Source organism: Buteo buteo, chromosome 14, assembly GCF_964188355.1.
Source record: "Buteo buteo chromosome 14, bButBut1.hap1.1, whole genome shotgun sequence".
NCBI lineage: Eukaryota > Metazoa > Chordata > Aves > Accipitriformes > Accipitridae > Buteo > Buteo buteo.
In genome coordinates, this window is record NC_134184.1 from 2837695 (window position 1) to 2858473 (window position 20779).

The 20779-nt window shown below is 42.1% G+C and overlaps 1 protein-coding gene across 7 annotated transcripts; it reads right to left on the minus strand.

Annotated features, from left to right (window-relative positions):
• Nucleotides 1–1316: 1316 nt before the first annotated feature.
• BIVM (basic, immunoglobulin-like variable motif containing) lies at nt 1317–20744 on the minus strand. Of its 7 annotated transcripts, XM_075045874.1 has the most exons (13): nt 18256–18337; nt 17803–17971; nt 16498–17101; nt 14885–15011; nt 13895–13990; nt 13706–13810; nt 11758–11852; nt 10322–10454; nt 8126–8197; nt 7172–7255; nt 3727–3823; nt 2576–2825; nt 1317–1925 (listed from the first exon to the last, which is right to left on the minus strand). In XM_075045874.1, the coding sequence occupies exons 3-13, from the start codon at nt 16985–16987 to the stop codon at nt 1909–1911; spliced, it is 1566 nt and encodes a 521-aa protein (XP_074901975.1). In that variant the 5' UTR covers nt 16988–17101; nt 17803–17971; nt 18256–18337; the 3' UTR covers nt 1317–1908. The 7 variants fall into 7 exon arrangements, with proteins under 7 accessions (XP_074901975.1, XP_074901973.1, XP_074901971.1 ...); XM_075045872.1 differs by lacking the exon at nt 18256–18337 and adding an exon at nt 20633–20744 and having other exon boundaries at nt 1317–2825; XM_075045870.1 differs by having other exon boundaries at nt 1317–2825.
• Between the last annotated feature and the right edge of the window lie 35 nt (nt 20745–20779).

Here is a 20779-nt window from a genome sequence, read left to right on the forward strand (position 1 = left end):
GCAGCCGGTGCTCTCCCTGATGGCATATTTCCATACATTCTGCATGGCACATCTAGATGGTTTTAATATTTTGTACCAGCCGTGGAAACTGGTTTGCTGCTAGGTGACTGTAAAAGTGAGATTTGGTAAATAATTATTAGTATAAAATTTCTAACACTATGATTGAAACAATAGACAAAAGTATAGCCAAGCAATTAACTAGCAGAGGTAGTTACTCCTAAGTTTTGCAGTTCTTTGTTCCTGTATGCTAGGTGAGAACAATGCTGAAACTGGCCACATGTGATTGAAACTGCGTTAAGCTTCAAGATCAAAGAACAAGGACAAGAATAAAGACTTCGAGGACAGCCAGCAAGAACTTCAAATGGGTCGGTGGTTGCAAAAGCAGCCCTTCGACTCAAATGGATCCTTCATTGCGCATGGTCGGATGCAGGCAGTACTATGATAATCAGTTGCCATCATTTTTATGTATACATAATCTGATTAATATGCAATTAGTTATTCTATAAAACGTGTTTGTGCTAAAGCTGTGGCATGCACGCTAGGTGGAACTATCCCCTGTGCATCCAGCGCTGCAATAAAGAATGCCTGCTTTCTAAAACTCCAAAAGAAGTCTTGGAGAGTTTCTTCAACCAGCTTTTCAGTATCATCCCCGCTCCGCTCCCACCCCATCCCCAGTGCCTCTCACCGCACCCACCTCCCACCCGGGAACGCCAAGGGAAAGCTCCCAGCAGCAGGTCCCCAAGGACGGGCAGCTTCTTTCTGCTAAGGCTGGAAGAATCAAATACACCACATACTTCACTGATGAAGCATGACAGTCTCCAACCCCAGAGCAAAATAAAGTACCCGTAAAAACAGACGTCCATCACAACACACCTACTTAAGAATAGCAGCAGGCTACTGTCAGAGAGGAGACTCCCTGTTCCTCAGTGCAACTATCATGATTAAGCAAAATTTGGAGCAGTCTGTATGACTCCTTTAAGCCTGAAGTACCCTAAAGCTCAAGTATTCTAAAGAAATTTGAGGAGTCAGCCCAAATTCAGCTTGCAAAAAAAAAGTCTGAAAATAGTTCATCTGGAAAATAAAATTTCAAAACCTATGGGTTTTGTTCAGTCATCAGCCTGTAGACTTTGGGAAATTAAATACTACAAGTTAAGTCACAGTGGCTGCACAGGCTTATGAGCAAAGTGATCCCACCTCCTGGATTACCTTGCTAAGCAGGGGCTGCAATTCTGATGCTTTGCTTACCTACTTTCCTGAAAGCCTTCACTAAACATAGGGTCAGCATTCCCAGGACAAATGAAAAGCAAACGACAAAGTAGAAAACAAATTTTATTGAATGAACAAAAGTCTAAAAGTCTCCCATTTTTGATTAACAAAAGCAGCAACCTACAAAACCCCTGCATTCCATGACAAATCTTTTTATGTCAAAAAATTAATCCTTGAGCAGGTATGAACATTGGTATGCAGAAAGTTACAACTGTTGAGATGTGTCTGGGCAAACAACTGCATGAATTTCAAACGAGGGGGGCGGGGAGGAAGAGACTGCACATGGTCACCTGAAAAAGCTTGAATTGTTTGCTGGCTGAGAGGTATATAATATCATCAGGGCTGCCAGCAGTTTTCGGCACTTGCGTCCCCTTCATACAAAATGAAAAGAGCAGCAGAAAAATGACAGAGGTTTTAAGACTGAACAAGGAAAAGAACTGCCAACAGAACGCAGTGTTCAGCTAGCTCATTTGGCTAGTGGTAAATGCAGCTTTTTAATGCTGAATTTCACAAGCTTGTGTTAAGCAAGTCCGTGCTCTCAAGAGGCTGCAGGGTAAGAATTCAGCCGCTGTACCCACAGAACAAAAGCAATGAAGAAAGTCCGTCCTTCAACTTACCCTGCCGCAGGCAATTCCTCTCAGTCTACAACAGGCATCCAGCTAAGGGAACAAACAGTAACTGAGAGCTGCTTGACAAAATCTGATTATCTGACTGACAGAAGTCTACTGGGAACTAAATGGAGAGTGTACATTCACTTTGTGAATCTGACAAGGTTTTCTAACCTATGTGGGTTTTTTCCTTTTCACTGGGCATGGGCAGCCTTAATAAAATGGAGTGTTAAAAAGGAAGGCAATGGTTACTTTTATCCTTATTCCATTTGCAGAATAACCCTTTTTATAAAGTCGTATCATAAATTTTCATGCTTTTGAATACTAAGTATTTTCAGCGAAGTCTGTTTATTACATTGACTAATTTCAATCTGCTCTCATTTTCACAAATCAGGACATGGTACAATTACTTCAAAAGAAATGATTGATTTTGCTGTCATATTTACTTTTGATTGCAAAAGTACAATAATCTGTGCTTATCTGTCAGTTTATACATCAGATCTCATCCATCGCAACCACATCATCAGACTTATTTAATAATTATGAAGCTGTATCTTATACCATAGTTTCTATTCATATGTATTCTAGGACTAATAGATCCCTAATATGTCTTGATTAAAACTAACTTTAATGTATCAACTCTATTATCTAAAGTTAATTTTAATCATTTCCATCATAATCATTATAACTCTGATACCCACTGTTCCTCCTCTCACGAAGATTAGCTTTCTTCCACGTAGATTCTTGATGAAAGCCAGCACTGAAAGATCGACCCAGTCGTCCATGTTGTTTCTTAGAGATATTGTCTTCACTCTCAGATTTGGAAATTCCTTGTCCTTGTGTTTGGCATTGTTTATCCTGTCTAACATTTCCAAATGGAAAATTCCAAGGACCAAATCTTTGCCAGTTAAGTCTCTGAAAGGCAATGATGCAATGAAGATTTCCTCCAACCTAATAAAAGTAAAAAGGTTCTTTGTTAAATGCACACAAGCACATTTCTAACATACACAGATACTTGAAATAAACATCTTGGAGGGGAACAAATTATTTAGGGAAAAAAAAAAGGCAAACAAAAAACCCCCTACAAAACCATATCCACAAACAAACAACTCGCCTCAATCAATTTTGATTGTTTCCCAGAATCAATTACTGCCGCCTTTCTCATCTTTTTAAGTTACCCTTTTTATCTTCCATGGGCTAGTATAACTTATCTTCCGCTAATCTTTCTTAGCCTCTAGCCACTTTCGCACAAATTATCTGTTCTGGTCCCTTCTCATCTTGCTGACACAGTCTTCCATAGAGGCTCCACATCTGAAATCATCTCTTCAGCCTATTATTTCTCATAGGCTTCCAATCTCCAAATCAAAAATGCATCCCCCACCCACGAGATATAGCCCTACCTATAGGAAAGAAAGCTGTATGTATTGACAGTAAGTCCGCACAAGAGACACATGCATTCCTTTGTGTCATCCTACTCAATTGTACTTTCTTTCCCACTTACCTGTAGCTAGAAGGTCATGCACCAAAAGGATCTGTAATTTGTCTGTAGACTATTTCTACACTTGCTGCAGCTACATTTTAAGCCAACAAGGTTAAATGCTGTGACCAAATATACTGTATATGCAGATATCCTGGTTCATCCTAGCACATGGCACGCTACTGCTGTATTGTATCTTGTCCTGCAAGTAAATATCAACGACTCTGGTATGTAAATACCCACATTTGACTTTTGTCTTCAGCAACCCTTCATAACAAATTTCTTTTAGTGAAGTTATCTTGCACTGTTGAAGTATAAGTAAGTTTGTGAAAAATCCACCAAGAATCTCCTCCCATCTTAGTAAGTTCATCTTACCTTCTTTGTTTTTCGATGCTGCAATCCTCTCTCTAGGTGTCGAATATCTAGATATTCTGGATTTTGGGTGTTTAGGTCAGTGACAATATCTGCCCACCTACAGAATAAGATTATTACTACTGAGATGACATTTATGAAACCTCACCACCACTAAGATTCATGTACACACGCATGCAAATACAGATCTGCAGCTTTAAGTAGTCTTACCAGTGATTTAAAGATAAACAAACGTGTAAAGATATAAAAGCCTCACTATTAAAGACATCAAGCTAGATATAAAAGCATCACTTTTAATCAAAGCATTCAGTGATTATTCCTGCTCTTGGGAAACACCTTCCAAAATGAGTTAGAGCGCCATGAGGCATTAGTAGCGTTGCTTACCCTTACCGATTCATCAGTTTGTGAAAGGAAGCAGCAAAGTGCGGTTTAGGCAAGGAGAAACATTAGCCTTTACTTTATTTAAACCTCTCTTACCCTTTTGTATTATTTTGTTCAAACACTTGGCTGTTTTTCTCACCTCCTAAGTCGGTTTTTACCAGACAGCTCTCACCATAACTCACTCCTGCATTCTATTTAATTCCCATCTGTAATAAACTACCAATTCAATCATTCCCCATTCACTCAGCTCTTCAGAGCTTCATAGCTCCTTCTAGCCCAAATGAAACAAATATCACAGAATCACAGAATCATTTACATTGGAAAAGACCCTTAAGATAATCAAGTTCAATTGTTAACCTGGCACTGCCAAGTCCACCACTAAACCATGTCCCTAAGTGCCACATCTACACGGCTTTCAAATACCTCCAGGGATGGTGACTCAACCACTTCCCTGGGCAGCCTCTTCCAGTGCTTGACAACCCTTTCAGTGAAGAAATTTTTTCCTAATATCAAATCTAAACCTCCCCTGCTGCAACTTGAGGCCATTTCGTCTTGTCTTATCAGTTGTTACTTGGGAGAAGAGACCAACCCCATGTCCCTACAACCTCCTTTCAGGCAGTTGTAGAGAGCGATCAGGTCTCCCCTCAGCCTCCTCTTCTCCAGGCTGAACAGCCCCAGTTCCCTCAGCCGCTCCTCACAGGACTTGTGCTCCAGGCCCCTCACCAGCTCGGTTGCCCGTCTCTGGACACGCTCCAGCACCTCAACATCTTTCCTGTAGTGAGGGGCCCAAAACCGAACACAGGACTCGAGGTGCGGCCTCACCAGTGCCCAGTACAGGGGACGATCACCTCCCTGCTCCTGCTGGCCACACCATTTCTGGTACAGGCCAGGATGCCGTTGGCCTTCTTGGCCACCTGGGCACACTGCTGGCTCGTATCCAGCCGGCTGTCGACCAGCACCCCCGGGTCCTTTTCCACCGGGCAGCTTTCCAGCCCCTCTTCCCCAGGCCTGTAGCGCTGCGTGGGGTTGTTGTGACCCAAGCGCAGGACCCGGCACTCGGCCTTGTTGAACCTCATACAACTGGCCTCGGCCCATCGATCCAGCCTGTCCAGATCCCTCTGCAGAGCCTGCCTACCCTCCAGCAGATCAACACTCCCGCCCAACTGGGTGTCATCTGCAAACTTGCTGAGGGTGCACTCCATCCCCTCATCCAGATCATGGATAAAGTTATTAAACAGAACTGGCCCCAGTACTGAGCCCTGGGGAACACCACTTGTGACCGGCCACCAACTGGATTTAACTCCATTCACCTCAACTCTTTGGGCTCAGCCATCCAGCCTGTTTTTTACCCAGCAAAGAGTACGCCTGTCCAAGCCATGAGCAGCCAGTTTCTCCAGGAGAATGCTGTGGGAAACGGTGTCAAAGGCTTTACTACAGTCTAGGTAGACTACATCCACAGCCTTTCCCTCATCCAGTAAGTGGGTCACCTTCTCCTAGGAGATCAGGTTAGTCAAGCAGGACCTGCCTTTCATAAACCCATGCTGGCTGGGCCTGATCACCTGGTTGTCCTGTACATGACGAGTGATGGCACTCAGGATGATCTGCTCCATAACCTTCCCAGCATGGAGGTCACGCTGACAGGCCTGTAGTTCCCCAGGTACCCCCTCTGACCCTTCCTGTACACAGGCGTCACATTTGCTAACCTCATGTGCCAGACCTCTTTAAGCCTACACATCACCTTTTCATTTCTGTCAACACCTGCTTCTCTCTAACACCACCCTGCAAGTTCAGAAGATCCATTTTTATCCTAACCTCCTACCTTACGCACAGAAATTTCTGCTAGCTCTCATTGGGACTGTAGCAGGAGGAAACATATCTTCACAACCAAAAATAATATTACAAAGGTTTGTATTCTATATTCAGAAACCCTCTCCTGTGCCATTTGTAGCTTATATACCACAGGACAATATTCTGTCAGTGGGATGTATAGTATGCCATTTCTCAGCACAGCAACCACATGCATAACGTGATTTTTATTTTGTTGCACTTAAATTAGTCCAAAATACCCAGCTATTTACAGTTATTGACATAGTCACATCATTGACAAAACAAAAAAAAGGTATCTGGGTTTTAGGTATTGGGTTAGATCTGACTGGCTATGAAATCATCAGATAAGCGCTTTCAAACAATTTTTCAAAATAATTAGACAATAAAGAAGAGGAAACAAAAGTTGTGTGATTGCTCTTTTTTTTTTTTTCCCCCCACAGCTCTTTTCCTAATGTATCACAAAAAATCTTTCCATAATTAACTTGGGCCAGGCAGAGAAGCTATTCACTAGAACTTATGTTTTGGCCACGGAATTGGTTTCTTGAGAAATACTATTCTATTGCACTGTTCCCCCATTTCAAAAATTAATATTAACCATTACGAACTATTATGTCAAGTAAAGATGAGAAAGCTGTTCTACTAATTTATCATGACAAATATAACTAATTGATGAAATTTCTACATAGCACCCTCTAGCTCTCCTAATCTGTACGTCTAATTTAGAAACCAACTTCGTATGAGCCAGACCTCATCATAAATGTATGGTTTTACCGCATAGATAAGCTAATAGTGCAGCAGAGCACAGGCTGTACCTGCACCTGAGCTAGGAGAACCTAAGTAGCAGCAAAATACCCTGTGCACACACCAGACACAGCCTGTGTACATCCTCAATTGCAGCATAAACTCCCCCAAGGTTTGTACAGCCTGTAAGTCACAATTAGCAATATCGCAGACAGCTGAGGTGTCTTTTCTTCATGACTAATGTGAGCTGTGTCACACTCAAACAAGAGAAACAGGCTTTGGCTTTCAGCAGCCCACATGTGTCCCACCACATGATATAAAACTGCAGAGCCAGCCTTGAGGTCAGAACATGAAGTTTCTCACTAAAGTGCCTGTTTCTGTTAGAACTGTAGTATATTCATTCAAGAGAACTAAAAAGTCACTTGGTGACCCTTAGTAGAGAAATACAAATTGTTTTGAAAAAAACCATATTGTTTTATATCCTTACCAAGTAACATACCTTTTACAGTGTATTGTTGGATGTTTTCTGCTCGGCTCTCCAATTAAGATCCAATATTCTACTTCTTGCTGCAAGACACGACCTCTGTTCAATAGAAGATACAATCCTAGTAAGATTTATTGTGCATACTAAAAAGAAAAAGAGAGATTAACATTCTATTGTTCCTTTTACAATTTTCTAACATTTCCTCAGCCAAACTAAAAACCAGCTCCTGTGCCATAAACAGTGTTTGCCATTGCGTACAGGGAAACTTTTTGTTTCACACAGCCTGGAAGCAAGATAGAAGCTACTGCTTATTATTTGGCAGAAAGACAGATCTTCATTAAAAATAGTGTTACTTGGATGAAAGGCAGTCTACTATAAGATCCAAATATAAATATACAATAAATATATACATAACAATGGAAATCAGAGTTGTGGAAAGCCACATGAAGGTGGGACAAACATCTTACTCCCTATCTGTGATGTCTAACGGAGTCACTAAAGAGCCCCTTCCACTATTTTTAAACTGTACCCCAGCTGACAGTTGTTACTGACAGCTGTAGGGTAACCTGTATGAAAACAACTGGTAACTTCAACTGCTTCCTCCTAAGCATCCAGTACCACATATTAAAAAACAAAACCCTCAACTGATACTAGTTCAAGTTTGCAAGCAACTTCCAAAAAACTCAAAGCCTGCAGTAACCTTGTCAGGGAAAATTTGTGACAAACATCAGAGCAGACTGATGAGATACAGATGATTGTTCTGTGACTTCCTGTGTATAATAATCCTGTGAAAAACTACTTCAGTTTCAACTGTGACAAAACCTGAGATTTTTCTGCCTTGGGTATTAGACAGCATATGGCCTTACTGCTTGCAATAATTTGTTTACTTATAAATAATTCCCTGTAAAATAACAACGTATGCCATCATTCTACAGATGGGAAACCAAGACACAGGATAGATTGACTTACCTAAAGTCACACTGGAAGTCTGTGGTTGAACTGGGAACTGAACCCAGGTCTCCCGAGTCCAAATCCAGCAACCTAAGATCATACAGGAAGTCTGTGGGTGACCTAAGAACTGTCTCCTAAACTCAGCCTAGCAACCTATCTACCCTTTTCTTTTGGAACTTAAATGTTTCTTAGCTCGATTTTTAAAGAAAAGTTTTCCTTTGTAACTAGAATGCAAAAACAGGTAAACAAGAACTGCTGCAGAATCTATTGATAGTGCTTCTGGAACCTAAACATTTTTTTTCCCAGTAAGATATTAGAAGATATCAAGAAAAGAGGATGCTCTTCTGGTCTGACCTCCAGCCTAAAATAAGGCTATAAAAGCTCCTTGAACTCATTACTTCATGCTACATTGTTAGAAGATGTCTGTCATTAGGAAGAAAATCTAATACTGACTTAAGAATAATATCACTAGTGACTGAGAATCCATTTCAACAATGGGTAAAGTATTGAAACCGTTGTTCTCGTTCATTACTAAACTATATAAATTTAAACTAGATATAAGGCATATTAAGTTTCTACACAGTGGACCATATTGTTTCTCAAACTGCATTTTTGACCTAGTAAACAATTTTATTTATTTTTTTTTTACTTTGCTCTTCCAGTGCAAATTCTTAGTAACTGGTCAAGTAAGTACGCCATTAACCTTTTGGTAAACTTAAGCAGACTGATGTGTTGGACTTCTATTTGGGGCATATTTTCCACACTCTTCTCACTCACATGGCATGTCAGTGAATGCAGTGTTAATTAAAAACTTCTGTATTCTTTTGTTCACATACTAAAAGCTTTCATTAACCCTATGGTCAGACTCACACCGGGAACAAATTAGATTGAGACGATTATGCTTTATTACCTCCAAACAGTTACCATTTTGAACTCTAAAAGTAGAGCTAGTATTCTCCATTCCTTGATGCGACTCTACATCTTCAACACAGCCAAAGGTAGACTGCTTGGTAAGCAAAATGCAAGACTGAGGCTCCCCTTACACCAGGGACCTAGTCTTTTCATTGTTTGGCACTCCCCACTATCGGTATCTGCTAATTTTGTCAGGAATTGTCTTCTTAGGCTCAATGATAATACTAATAAATACTGACCAACAGTTGAACCTTGAGAAAGTCCAACAGAAACATCCAATACATACTTTGTTTGCAACTACTTTGAGAGAGGAAAACCAGTTTAATATGGTTCTGTGAATGAAGTAAAACAAACTACTCTCAGCATATCATACTGCAGCAAGTTAAATGCCTTACAAAAGCTAAGATAAATTGCCTCAAGATAATGAAATTTTTTGAACTTAGAATTTGTGTTTTTAATGCAAGACTTTCCCTAAACTCAGTATGAATATCAATGCTATTATCCTCTTTCAAAACCTATATTTAATTGAAACCTGTATCAACTATTCCATTACTTCATCCTCAGTAATATCACCCTGACAAACCTGAAATTATTCAGGTAATTGTATTTTTATTCTAAAACAACTGGCATATTAAGTTTCTCCTGGTCTTTGAGAAGTGCTCCAGCATTCCAAGTGTTGTTTAAAAAAGCCAAACATAGCAAAAGCAAAACTGTGACAGTCCAGAGATCTCTTCTACCTTCTCTCCCCACACCCCTGCCATGGATACACACACACACAGACACACACACACAGACACAGACACACACACACACAGACACACACACACACAGACACACACACACACAGACACACACACACACAGACACACACACACACAGACACACACACACAGACACACACACACACAGACACACACACACAGACACACACACACAGACACACACACACAGACACACACACACAGACACACACGCCCATATGGTTTTATTTTTCAGACTAATTACCTTCACTTCTCCTTCAAGAAAATAACTACCCTCTCCATATCTGACTAAAATGTCTTTAACCAATTTCTTAGTACCATTCATAGTTTTCTGTTTAAGTTCTCTCAGCCTAGTCTGCTTAGTTGTGTTTAATTTTAAGTCAATCCTTGCAAACCACACAGTAGCGTTCAGCTAGTTCAGGCATAAATGTATTTACAACACATGCTGAAAAGTTATTTAGGGAGCAAAATGGTATCAACTTGCAGTAATTTTTTTCTGTACGTTTCCTCCACTAAAATAAGCATAAACACAGTATCTTACCTATAGGCTTTACTAGCTTTTACTGGGGTTGCTTCAAATCCAATTGGGCAGAAATAATGGTTTTGGCAATGGTAGATGTAGGCCATTGAGTCATCTTTCAGCCCACGTGTCAGCTTTGCAAGGGCCCCTGCAGCTACAAAGAAAGATCACATTAACAGTCCAGAGTGGTTTGAGTCCTGCCTTAACATATTCAGCAAAAAATACCTATTTGATAACATAAAAATAGTTACACTGCTTTTTAAGTTAGAGGACATGACTTGACAGGCATGCACAAAATACAGTTTTGATTTCAAACGTCTTAGTATTTAATTTCCTGCCTGATACAAAAAAAAACCAACATCTGCCACACGGTCTGTACTAGGGAAATGCGATATAAAGTAGACATTGTATTTCGATTGAAGTCATATTAAAAATTACTTATTCTGCCAAAAAAAAACCCAAAAAAACACAGAAGTATCTCTTAACCTAGAAAATACACACTGCAACACAACGCAGTCCCACTGCCCCAAGTCAGATGTAGCACACATCAATGATACCACTGAAACCCCTGAAAGCTTTCAATCATTTTGGTATCATGAGCTTCTTGGAGCTTCCTAGTCTCAGGAACACATTCCACATTTGGGCATACAATGTTTTGTAACTTGTGGCTACAGTGCTCAGTTTCAGGAAAAGACTAGAAAAGGCACTGAAACATGACAGAATTCTCAAATGGGATGCCAAGAACAGAAAATGATTTCCACGTTAATAATCTCCCCCAAAACTTTTCAGCATGGCTTTTACCCTTTTAAGGAACCTTACAGTTAGAAGATAATTACCCAGACTATACCAAAGGCTAATAAAGACAAATTATACTTTCATACACAGTTTAAGTAACACACTTAAAAGCAGACATAAAAATGCACCTTCACAAGCTAATTGAGAATAATCACCTAACTTTCAGAGACAGATGTTTGGGTAAAGTCAGGCAGAACGGATCAGTTCACTAACTTTAAAATTGCATTTTTTAAAAGTATAAAACATCTATTAAAGGAATTAATACTTTTGTGCCGTACATTCTAAATTTTTATACAACACAGATTTCTAAAATGCTGAAATACAACCGTGTTGCCCCCCCAGTGTATTACAGCACACACATCTTCCAGGACACCAACACGGAACTGGAATTGCAGTGTCCTCCCGGATACCTTAAAATTCCAGTTCTGTGATAGCAGAATATATAGCACAGAATATATTTTATCAAAATAGAAGTAAAAATGAAAGTTTTGGCAAGATAAGATAAAAAGTACAACCAGAAAAATCAGGCAACTGGGAGCTATTTGACAGTTTATCTCAAACTGCAAGTACTACTTACAGAATTTGTCCTGTCAAATGCTACACATTGCAGGATTTTTCAGTTTATATACTGTGAGAAGAATGCTTTAGGATTAGCTACATACCAGTTTCTCCAGCTGTCTTGTTCTTCCCATGAGGTTTATACAGAACATATGAGCATCCCTTGATATGGAAGTGATCATTTATTTGCCTAAACCATCTGAAACAATAAGCTTAAAGATTGTAGTAACTCAAGAGTTATTAAACGCAATTGTCTTTCCTCCCACTTTCCCTCTGCTTGACAGTTTAGAAAAAAGTCTCGGTGTGCTACTAGAGAACCTAGCATGCTAGGATATAGATGATAGATGACCTAATACCCTAATACAAACAAAACTTAACGTGTCCTAGAGAGAGAAAGAAATACTCAAAGCCTTTTCCAACATAAATCCATAATAACCAAAGGACTGCATATGAAATGTTGGTCCTATTGTGTTCAGTCCAGTCACGCCTAACTTTCAGTAACTCAGCCTTTAGAAAGGCACTCAAATTCTGAAGTGCCAAGCTTCAACCATGATTTGTAAGCTACACGAAGGAAACTTTCTAAGACACCAGAAGGTAGGACCCTTCAAGTGAGACTTTCTGCATATCATTTTGGGCTTCTGTCACATAAGCTTCACAATGCCCAAGCGTTACAGGAGTCCCATAGTGCAACTCCTCACAGCAGCAGTAAGTGAGGACAGGTCTGCAAATAATATTTTGTCTCAGATACTCACTTTTCCACATTAGAAGATTCAAATTCACATCTCTGAAGATATTCAATCATAAAGCTATGTTGGGTGATGGAGTTGGCTCTCAGCCCTCCTGTTTTCCAGTCTGCCAAGTACTTAAAAATTATTTGACCCGGCAGAAAAAAAAAAAACTAATAAGGGTAACTTTTCTGCAGCGCAAAGGGCACTCACAGGGGAAAAGGAAGAAGAATACAAGTTTAATTTTTGTCTGCATAGACTGTTGACGTGAAGAGACAGAACAATTTATCAGCTTGGTATACAAGAGTTGCTATACCCTAACATACTCCTAAAGAGATACAAAATCTGGATCCAAGTCTCCTAAGGCAGAGAAGGAAGTTTTCACAACACTCTCCAATGATCTAGCCAGCATGCTACCATTAAAGAACAGACTGCTGCCACATTTTCAAATCCAGCACCCACATTCTGTGCCAAACCTTATACACTGCCTTCAAAAAATACTAACTAGATCAAATGCCACTCATGAAACAGGCAAGAACACTGCAAAACTTTTAAATCTCAGAGCAGGGTAATACCCCAAAGCCCTGTCGAGATGTTCAACACTCATGTACAAAACGCTCCTGGCCCTGTTTAATCCTAAAATTCCTTATGAGCTTAATAAAACAAACAAACAAAAGGACAAAGACTTTAGACCCAACTCATCAAGATCAGGAAACAGAAGAGCAGTAGTGAAACAGAATTTGAAAGTTCAAGTGTTCTGTGACTCCAGCCCCATGTTTTCTGGTTGAGTTTTTTCTTCCCCTCCTCCTCCTGAACAGCTCCATTGTAGCAAAGGTGCAGCACTCACTATCTCATTTTCAATTCTTAAATTATATTTTACATAAAGCTACTAGTATATCAATTGCCTTTCCAGGCTGTTTCAGTGACATTAAAAAGCATTTAACATGCATTTTCAAAAACAGCAAAATGAGAGTAAAGAAAAAATTTCCTAACCAGGAGACTCGATCCATTAGAGTATTATACAACCATTAAACAAACTGGACAAAAATCAAACAGAATTTCATGTTCACCCGATCTGTGTAGCAACATCACACTATACAAAATGGCTAGTGTGAAAAACTCTTTGAGAAGTTTCTTTGGGCACTGTCAGAGTACCCAGGTATGCTTCATTATTCTGAAACTTAAGACAACTAACTTGTGTATGCCACTTTTTTTTTTTTTTTTAAACAAATGAACTACTACTGTATTTTTAAAGGTCCTGTCTCTTAGTTTTATGTTATTTTTGCATACATTAACAATTTAGCTGCATCAAAAGAACCAAACGTACCTCATTAAAGTTGTATTTCCAGTGAAGGGACCAAACCTAATCTCCTCAAACGGGGGCTGAAAGCCCAGTATATGCAAAGCTTCTTCTTGAGTAATAGGTGGTAAACTGGAGGGAAGGAAATATTGTTTAATAACGCAATTGGCAACATATTTTAGACTTTCTAGAGGCAAAGCTGTCTGTGTGACCTACCTTCCAGCTCCCAGTGTACTATATAAGAAATTCCAGCAAGACACTAAGGATGAAATTCCACAGGAAGTCTTGTATTGAGGTCGGCTAACACAATACCTAAACCAAACAAAAACCCAAACAGATTGGTAAGCATTCTTCATTTAGCTAGAGGAGCAACCTGAACTACTTTCCTGTGTGACATGCCACTGAAGTGCCATGTTATAGTAAATGTTTTTATGTTGCCTGTATTAAAAAAAAAAAAAGTGCATTCTTTTAAAAAAATACATAATGGACCAAATATGTTAACCAATTTAAGCTTGTCACATAGTATTACCCTATTTCATACAAACCAGTTAAATTTCTAACAGCCCCATGGCAGTTCTGTACAAATGCTCCCGTAGGAAGAAATGGTTCTGTACTAATATAATGTACAGTGTGATCCAGTCTCTTCTAACACGTGAACTTGTAGGAAACTGCATCTCTACCAATTTACTAACGAATGTTATTCCCAGTAGCAGATTCCCTAGACTAGCTCTAACCTTCTGATGTCATAGACATACAGTAAGAACCAGACAGAGTCATTAAACTAAGTGAATTTAGAGAACTATATTCATATGATATAGGTTGTACAGAACCGATAGATTCTGATCAAGTATTTCCCAGCAAAACGAAAAATCAGGAGTAAGACGTACCAGTACTGTGTTCAAGGTTACTTTTTGCCCGAGCATGCTAATGAATTTGCATTTTTTTAAGCAATGAATCCCCAAATTTTCCTTATTGAAAGGAAAAAACATCTAGAAAGTGTTTTTAGAATTTCAACAGATCAGAGGGAAGCTCTTTCTTCTTGTAGAAAGTATGAGATTAAGTGTATGTACGCTTAACATATCCCCATTTCTACTAAAAAAAAAAAGGCACGACGACCTATTAAGAAGTTTGAAATCAGATAACCACCAACAGTGTTTACCGACAAACTATATGGGGATAATCTTAAATACAATTCATAAATACTACCATCTCCGGAGGTCCAACACTTTCCTCTCCTTCACATCTTCAAGAGCAGAACGCTGAGGACACTCCCTGTATTGTTTGCTTTTTTTGTCTACAGATTTCTTCTTTGTCACTTGTTTCTTCATGTTGCCTGCAAAACAGATTTCAGAAACAAATGAATGACTAGTTTACCTTTCATAACTCCCTCCTTAAATATTTTTAGTAACAGCATGCACCTCAAACAGAAGCACTGGTTGTGTTAGTAAGTGCAAATCAGGACTAAACATTAATTGAAGGAAAAAGCTCAAATACATAATCAAGATTGTCAACAGGTTTGTAAAGCTGCCATTAGCTCCGTAAACAACATCGTATTTAGATTGTGAACAGAATTAATGATGACCTGCTCAACTGTTTAGAGAGAGCAGCCAATCTGATTATTCTAATGCGTTAAATCAGCCATCCCAGAAATAGACTCTCAGACCAACATGGAATTCCATCTCCTAACATTAAATGCACAGGGAAATATAATGAAACACTCGCTCTTCACAGCCAAGTGCTGTAACCAGCTACACTTTCTGATGAAAATTTACATGCAAATTCAGTGAGAATAATACACCACCAAGGTCTTTTCTTTTTTATAACCTACTGAGGCAGTAGAAAATGAAGAGTTGGGCCACATGCTAGAGCAGGAGTATTTCTGTCCCATTTTGAAGCCATCATATCCAAATGAAATATATCACATATATTTTAGCAAAAATGACATTCTGTAAGATATTTTCATTTGTTTCTTATTTTTATTTAAGGACACTACCTATGCACATTAAAGGTCAATGGCAACTTGCCAAACACGTTTTTAAGTTTTGCTAAACTGGTTTCATACTAAGGTAGAGAAAACAGCAATTTGACTAGCTAGCCAAGCCATTAAGAAAAAAATCAACAGCCCACTCTAGGTCAGCAGAGGGATTACAGGACAAAGAAAACCAAGTGCGTATGCAAGTGCTTGATTCACAGTTGCAATCTGTGACTAGGCAGAGAAAGAACACAGGAGGCAGCAAAGAAGCCAGTTTTAAAGAAACGGGCTCCCTGACACTGTATACATATAGCAAATCAAAATAAATAGAATTCTGTTACAGAAATCAACTGCTTTCCTAGAAAGCCGTAAAGATTTCATTTACTTCTTCACATAAATAAACCACGTCTTTAATTTCAAAATACACCTCTGAAGTACCTTGAAACATTTCTGCGAGTGAAAAACCTGTACTTAACAGGTAAAAGTAATCACTGCACAATGCACTAGGTCCTACTAAAAGAAAAGAAAGAAAAAAAAACCCCCAAAGCCCCAGGAAAAAAAAAGCAACAAACAAAACCAACAAAACAGAAGCCACCCCAAACAATACCTAAAAACCCCACACACTCAAGCAGAAGCCAGCCTTGTTTCAGAGCCACTTCCCCAGTCAGCTCCACCTGACTTTCACGCTAACTCACTCCCTCCTTTCCCAACGAGCCGGTTGTTTGAAATTACGTACAGGCTCTTCTATAGCACTTCCTCGAGAGGTACATGTGCTGACCAGTCCCCTCCACAAGCAAGCTGTAAACAAGAAGCCTTTTCCTACCACATCCAATCTTCACCACCTCACCTGCCTTGTTCTTCAGATTTGTGGTCACGCCATTGAACTCCGATTTGTCGATTTCCCATGCCAGTGGAAGCTTTCCAAGATCGCCAGGCAAGCTTTCCAAGTTAGCATCTTCACTGTAGATGATCTCTGAAGCACCAGTTCGAATGCCGAGCAAGCTAGGTGTGTTATTGCCAACGTTTAAGGCAGCACCGCCTGACAGGCAGGCACTAACTGAAGCACTTGGGCTTTTACAAATAGATGTTACTCTGTTTAAAAAAGCATAGTCTGAGCAGATGGTGTAAAATTTCTCTCGTGTATGAGTCACAGGACATCCCCATGGATAATGCCCATCTCCCCTAGACACCAAGGACGCAGTGGAGGCATCTGACATGCAGTATGGCTTCACGGGATCACAAAGAGAAGCTTCCGGGGATTCTTTCCCAGGTTTGTTTTCAGCATTTCCATTATTTCCAGCACCATTCTCCTTTTCATCTTCTGAAATGTTAGGCATTGAATGATACTGAAAGAATATTGTACGGCTAAGAATATTTTTTTCTTTATGTTTTAATTACAACAGAGTTTGCATCATTGCCTCCATTGCCTCTGCAAGGTATTGATGAGGTACCTGAAAGAAAATGAGAAGTTAGTACAGGTGTCTCAATCAACATAAAATATATATAACACTTATCTTTGAACTCACATCCAACAGAAGCTGAAACACCCTTCAAGATACATCACAACACACACCGTGTCTTTCCTAAGCATCTCTAGAATTCTACAAACAGCACTTTTTATTGTTAGTGAGGTGCCAACAGCATACACCACAGTGATGCCATGACGAAGACATCAAGAGTAATTAAGCTTGTAAACCAGCACGTGACTAAAAAAAAATAAAGAAAATGAAAAGCTTCCCACATTTACATAGTTGTGGTTGGTCACTTCTATTTGTTCCAGTCACAATACATTGCCTATGCGGAGTACAAAATAATCTATACAAATCCATAAATCACAGCAACAGCAACTCAAGGTCACTTAATTCTGACAAATCCTGCATACTTGCACAAGTGAGGCTCAAGCTTACAGAAAATTACAGTAGCTGTTACCTCTGTTGACTGTAAATTGACAACACTACCCTTAATCTGTTTCACTGCTTTCCTCATACGGCTATTCAGGGTTCCCTTTTATTTTTATGCGCCTCCTATTCTTCAAGACGCGAGAAAGAAACGCAGGTTTTGTTTAGAGTAGCTAAGAACTACCAAAAACAAATTTAGAAGCTTGGCTTGCTTCCAACCATCTTTTTTTTAAAAAAAAGCAAATTGACAGTACGTGTCATCCGTCATCTCAGCAGCGCGCCCATCCGTGGCGCGAAGAGGCGGGAAACCCGGCGGGCGGGAGGCCGGCGTTCCACTCAAGAGCAGACCCCCGCCACGCCGACTTCGGGTCGCCGAACCGAACCCACGGCGCGCGCCGTCCTCCTCTGCCAGAAGCGGGGTCTCTGCTCGAAAATAAAAAAAAAAAAACACGACAAGGAAACATCAAAACGCGCGCACGTACGCGGCAAGCTGCCCGCGACGAGCGCGGCCCCGCCAATCGGGCGCTGCCGCCAGTCGGTTCCAGAGTGAACAGCCCCGCGCTGGCGGAAGGGGCCGCGGCTCGGCGGCAGCGGGGCCCGCCGGGAGGGCGGGGCGGGACGGGACGGCCCAGCTCGCTCAGCGAGGCAGCGGTGGAGAGGGGAGAGAGGGCGGCTGCTGGGCGGCCCGGCCCGGCCCGGCCCGTTACCTGCGCGGCGGCCGCCTGCGTCGCCTCCCCCGGCCGCGGCGGAGCGGGGACGCGAGCGCGCCGGAAGCAGACGCGGCGGGTGCCGCGCCGCCGCCTCACCTGCGCCCCCGCCGCCCCCGCCGCCGCCGGCCGGCACCAACTCCGGCAGCCGGCCGGGGGGGGAGCCGCGCTGTGCCTCCGGGCTTTGGCGGCGCTGGGAGAGGCACCTCCGTGGCCCTGTGTCGTTGTCTTCCCCCCCCCCCCCCCCGTATGCGCCCTCATGGTCTCGTCCGCTGCGGGCGGGAGGGCGAGGGAGGAGAGGAGCGGCTCGGGGAATGGCGGCTGCGCTCCCCCTCGGCGGAGCCCTCGGCTGGACGTGGCCGGGAGAGCAGAGCGGGGGCAGAAGGGGAGCAGCGGGACCGGGGGCTTCACCGGCGGGCGAGGCCGGCGCTCCGAGGGCAGCTCCCGCGGCGTTCGGGGCGGCTCGGCTGACGCGGTAAGGCTGGGCTCTGCTGTGGTACCGCGCTTCCCAGCGCGGCTAAGCCTTACCGCCCGCGGCGGGGAAGGGGTCGGGCCGTACCCGGGAGCGTTGTGTTCCGCCTGGGGAACGAGGGACAGGCGTCCGGACCCCTCTGCCGCTGCACCGGGTCTCTCTCGGTTTCCCTCTGCCCGCGGTGGGACATGCGTGTGACAAAAAAGCCGCCGGGGGACTCGGCAAAGGAACGAAAGATTTCGTCAGGTAAACGGTGTCTGGAACTGCTGACGGTATTTCTCATCTCGTCCCCACCACGGTCGGCGGATTTTCAACGTGAACAAACAGAGCGACGCCGAAGATGCGAGTGGAGCGCTTTCGGTACTGCCACGCTTATTTAAAACTGACTTATTGTTAAATATTCAGGTTTGTAATATTGAGTGATTGCTTTTATAAGATCAAAAAGCTAGGTGGTGTCTTGTCGAGAGAAGATTCAATGCTAGCGATGATGGCACGGTGCCCTCGGCCCACGGAGCCCCTAGTCCCGGCAGCAGTTTCCGTGAGAGGTGCTGCAAGTAATGGAAAAAAGAATCCCATTTCTTCTTACTTGACAGCTTTCGGTGGTTAGGCAGAGCAGAGGTGCAAAAGTCCTCTAATGCTTGTTGGCACAGCCGCGTTTGCCATCCCCTGGACATGAGTAAGACAAGACCTCAATGGGGTTCAGAATGTGCTGTGGCTTCATCCCAAGGCAACCTGCCTCTCGTCATGGAGAGCGTCCCTCCTGCCTTTGCCAGCTGGAAGCCTGTTGAGCCTTCGTCGGCCAACAGCCTTTGAAATAATTAAACAACTCTGCCTCCAAAGCGTTTTTCTCTGAGCCAAATTATAGGCATTAGGATAGCAGCAACGTTGGCTTTGCCAGCCAGGACTAAAATTAGGTTGCATGATTTATTTTGCAACTTGTTTGGGTGCTGACAAATAGCGCCAGATCTGTACGCAGATTCCCCGAGCTGCGCTTCTGTGGGGGAGAAAAGCTGGAGGAGAGAATGGCAGGAGGGTAGAAGCGTGCCACCTTTACTTCATCGCTGCTGTGCTGTTTTTACCGTGCCGATGCTGCCCTGCTAGGAGGAGGAAGGACATTCCGTGAATTCTGTAGCTATGAAATTTCTTTTTAAATAAAAACTTCTTTAAAGGTCTCTTCCACTAAAGGAAACTGGCTCGTCTCGTGCGGCAAAACATAAGCTGAGAAGGAGCGTGATTTCAGCTTGTGAAATGCATCAGGAGAGTAGGGATGGGGAAGGGAGAGGAGCTGAAGGGTCACGGATATAAAATAGGGCTTGCATGAATTTTTCAGCTGGAAACTGCAATTCTAGCTGCTGAATGTCCTGTAAAATCATGTCAATGGGAACAGCAGGAGACAAAAGCTGTGCCTTTGAAAGTTGGAGCTTGGTAATTTTTTTTAAGGCATTTTGTAATGAGGTTGCTGGTTGGAAAAGACCGTATTCATTGACCCAAGCGGTCCTTTCTCAGCTTGCACTTCTCTCAAAGCAAGTCATTTTTTGTGTGCTTTTCTCTAAAAATACTTGCAGTGTTTCAAAATGTGAAATACAAGGTCTCTTTGAAATCCATGACTCCTTGGTGGTGAGGTTCGATTTTCCGTATTGTTTCCCTTAACAAGAGAAAAGCAATGAGCCCCAAAAGTGAAAGTTATTGTTTGGGATTGAAGCTCTCCCACGAGTAAGCCTTAATTTGGGTGAGGTTTCCGTGGCTAAATGACGAAAGAGAAGCGTTTGGGGGTGTGTGTGTACATGTGTGGTTGAGAACAGCACCGGTGTCCCACGCTCTCTTGGAATGCGCGCACCCCTTCTTGCCGCTCTGGGGAGAGTTTTGAAAACCCGTTTTCCCGACCGTAAACTCTTTATTTCTCACCTTAATGTTACCGAAATGGAGCAAACCGGGGGTGGAGGGGTGGAACTCATGCTCATGACACGGAGAAAACGTCCGAATGTCAGCGCGGGGGGCAGAACCGCCTCTATCCCCAGTGCCCTTCTTCTGAGGTAATCCAGCGGCAGGTCG

Bases quoted from the DNA above. Each gene is read 5' to 3' on its own strand.
- BIVM (XM_075045872.1), bottom strand. From the start codon at position 16,987: ATGCCTAACATTTCAGAAGATGAAAAGGAGAATGGTGCTGGAAATAAT. The intron at 7,256-8,125 runs GTAAGTCAATCT...TCTATTGAACAG, and splicing joins GACTTCCAGTGTGACTTTAG to AGGTCGTGTCTTGCAGCAAG. The intron at 3,824-7,171 runs GTATGTTACTTG...CTTATTCTGTAG, and splicing joins CCAACAATACACTGTAAAAG to GTGGGCAGATATTGTCACTG.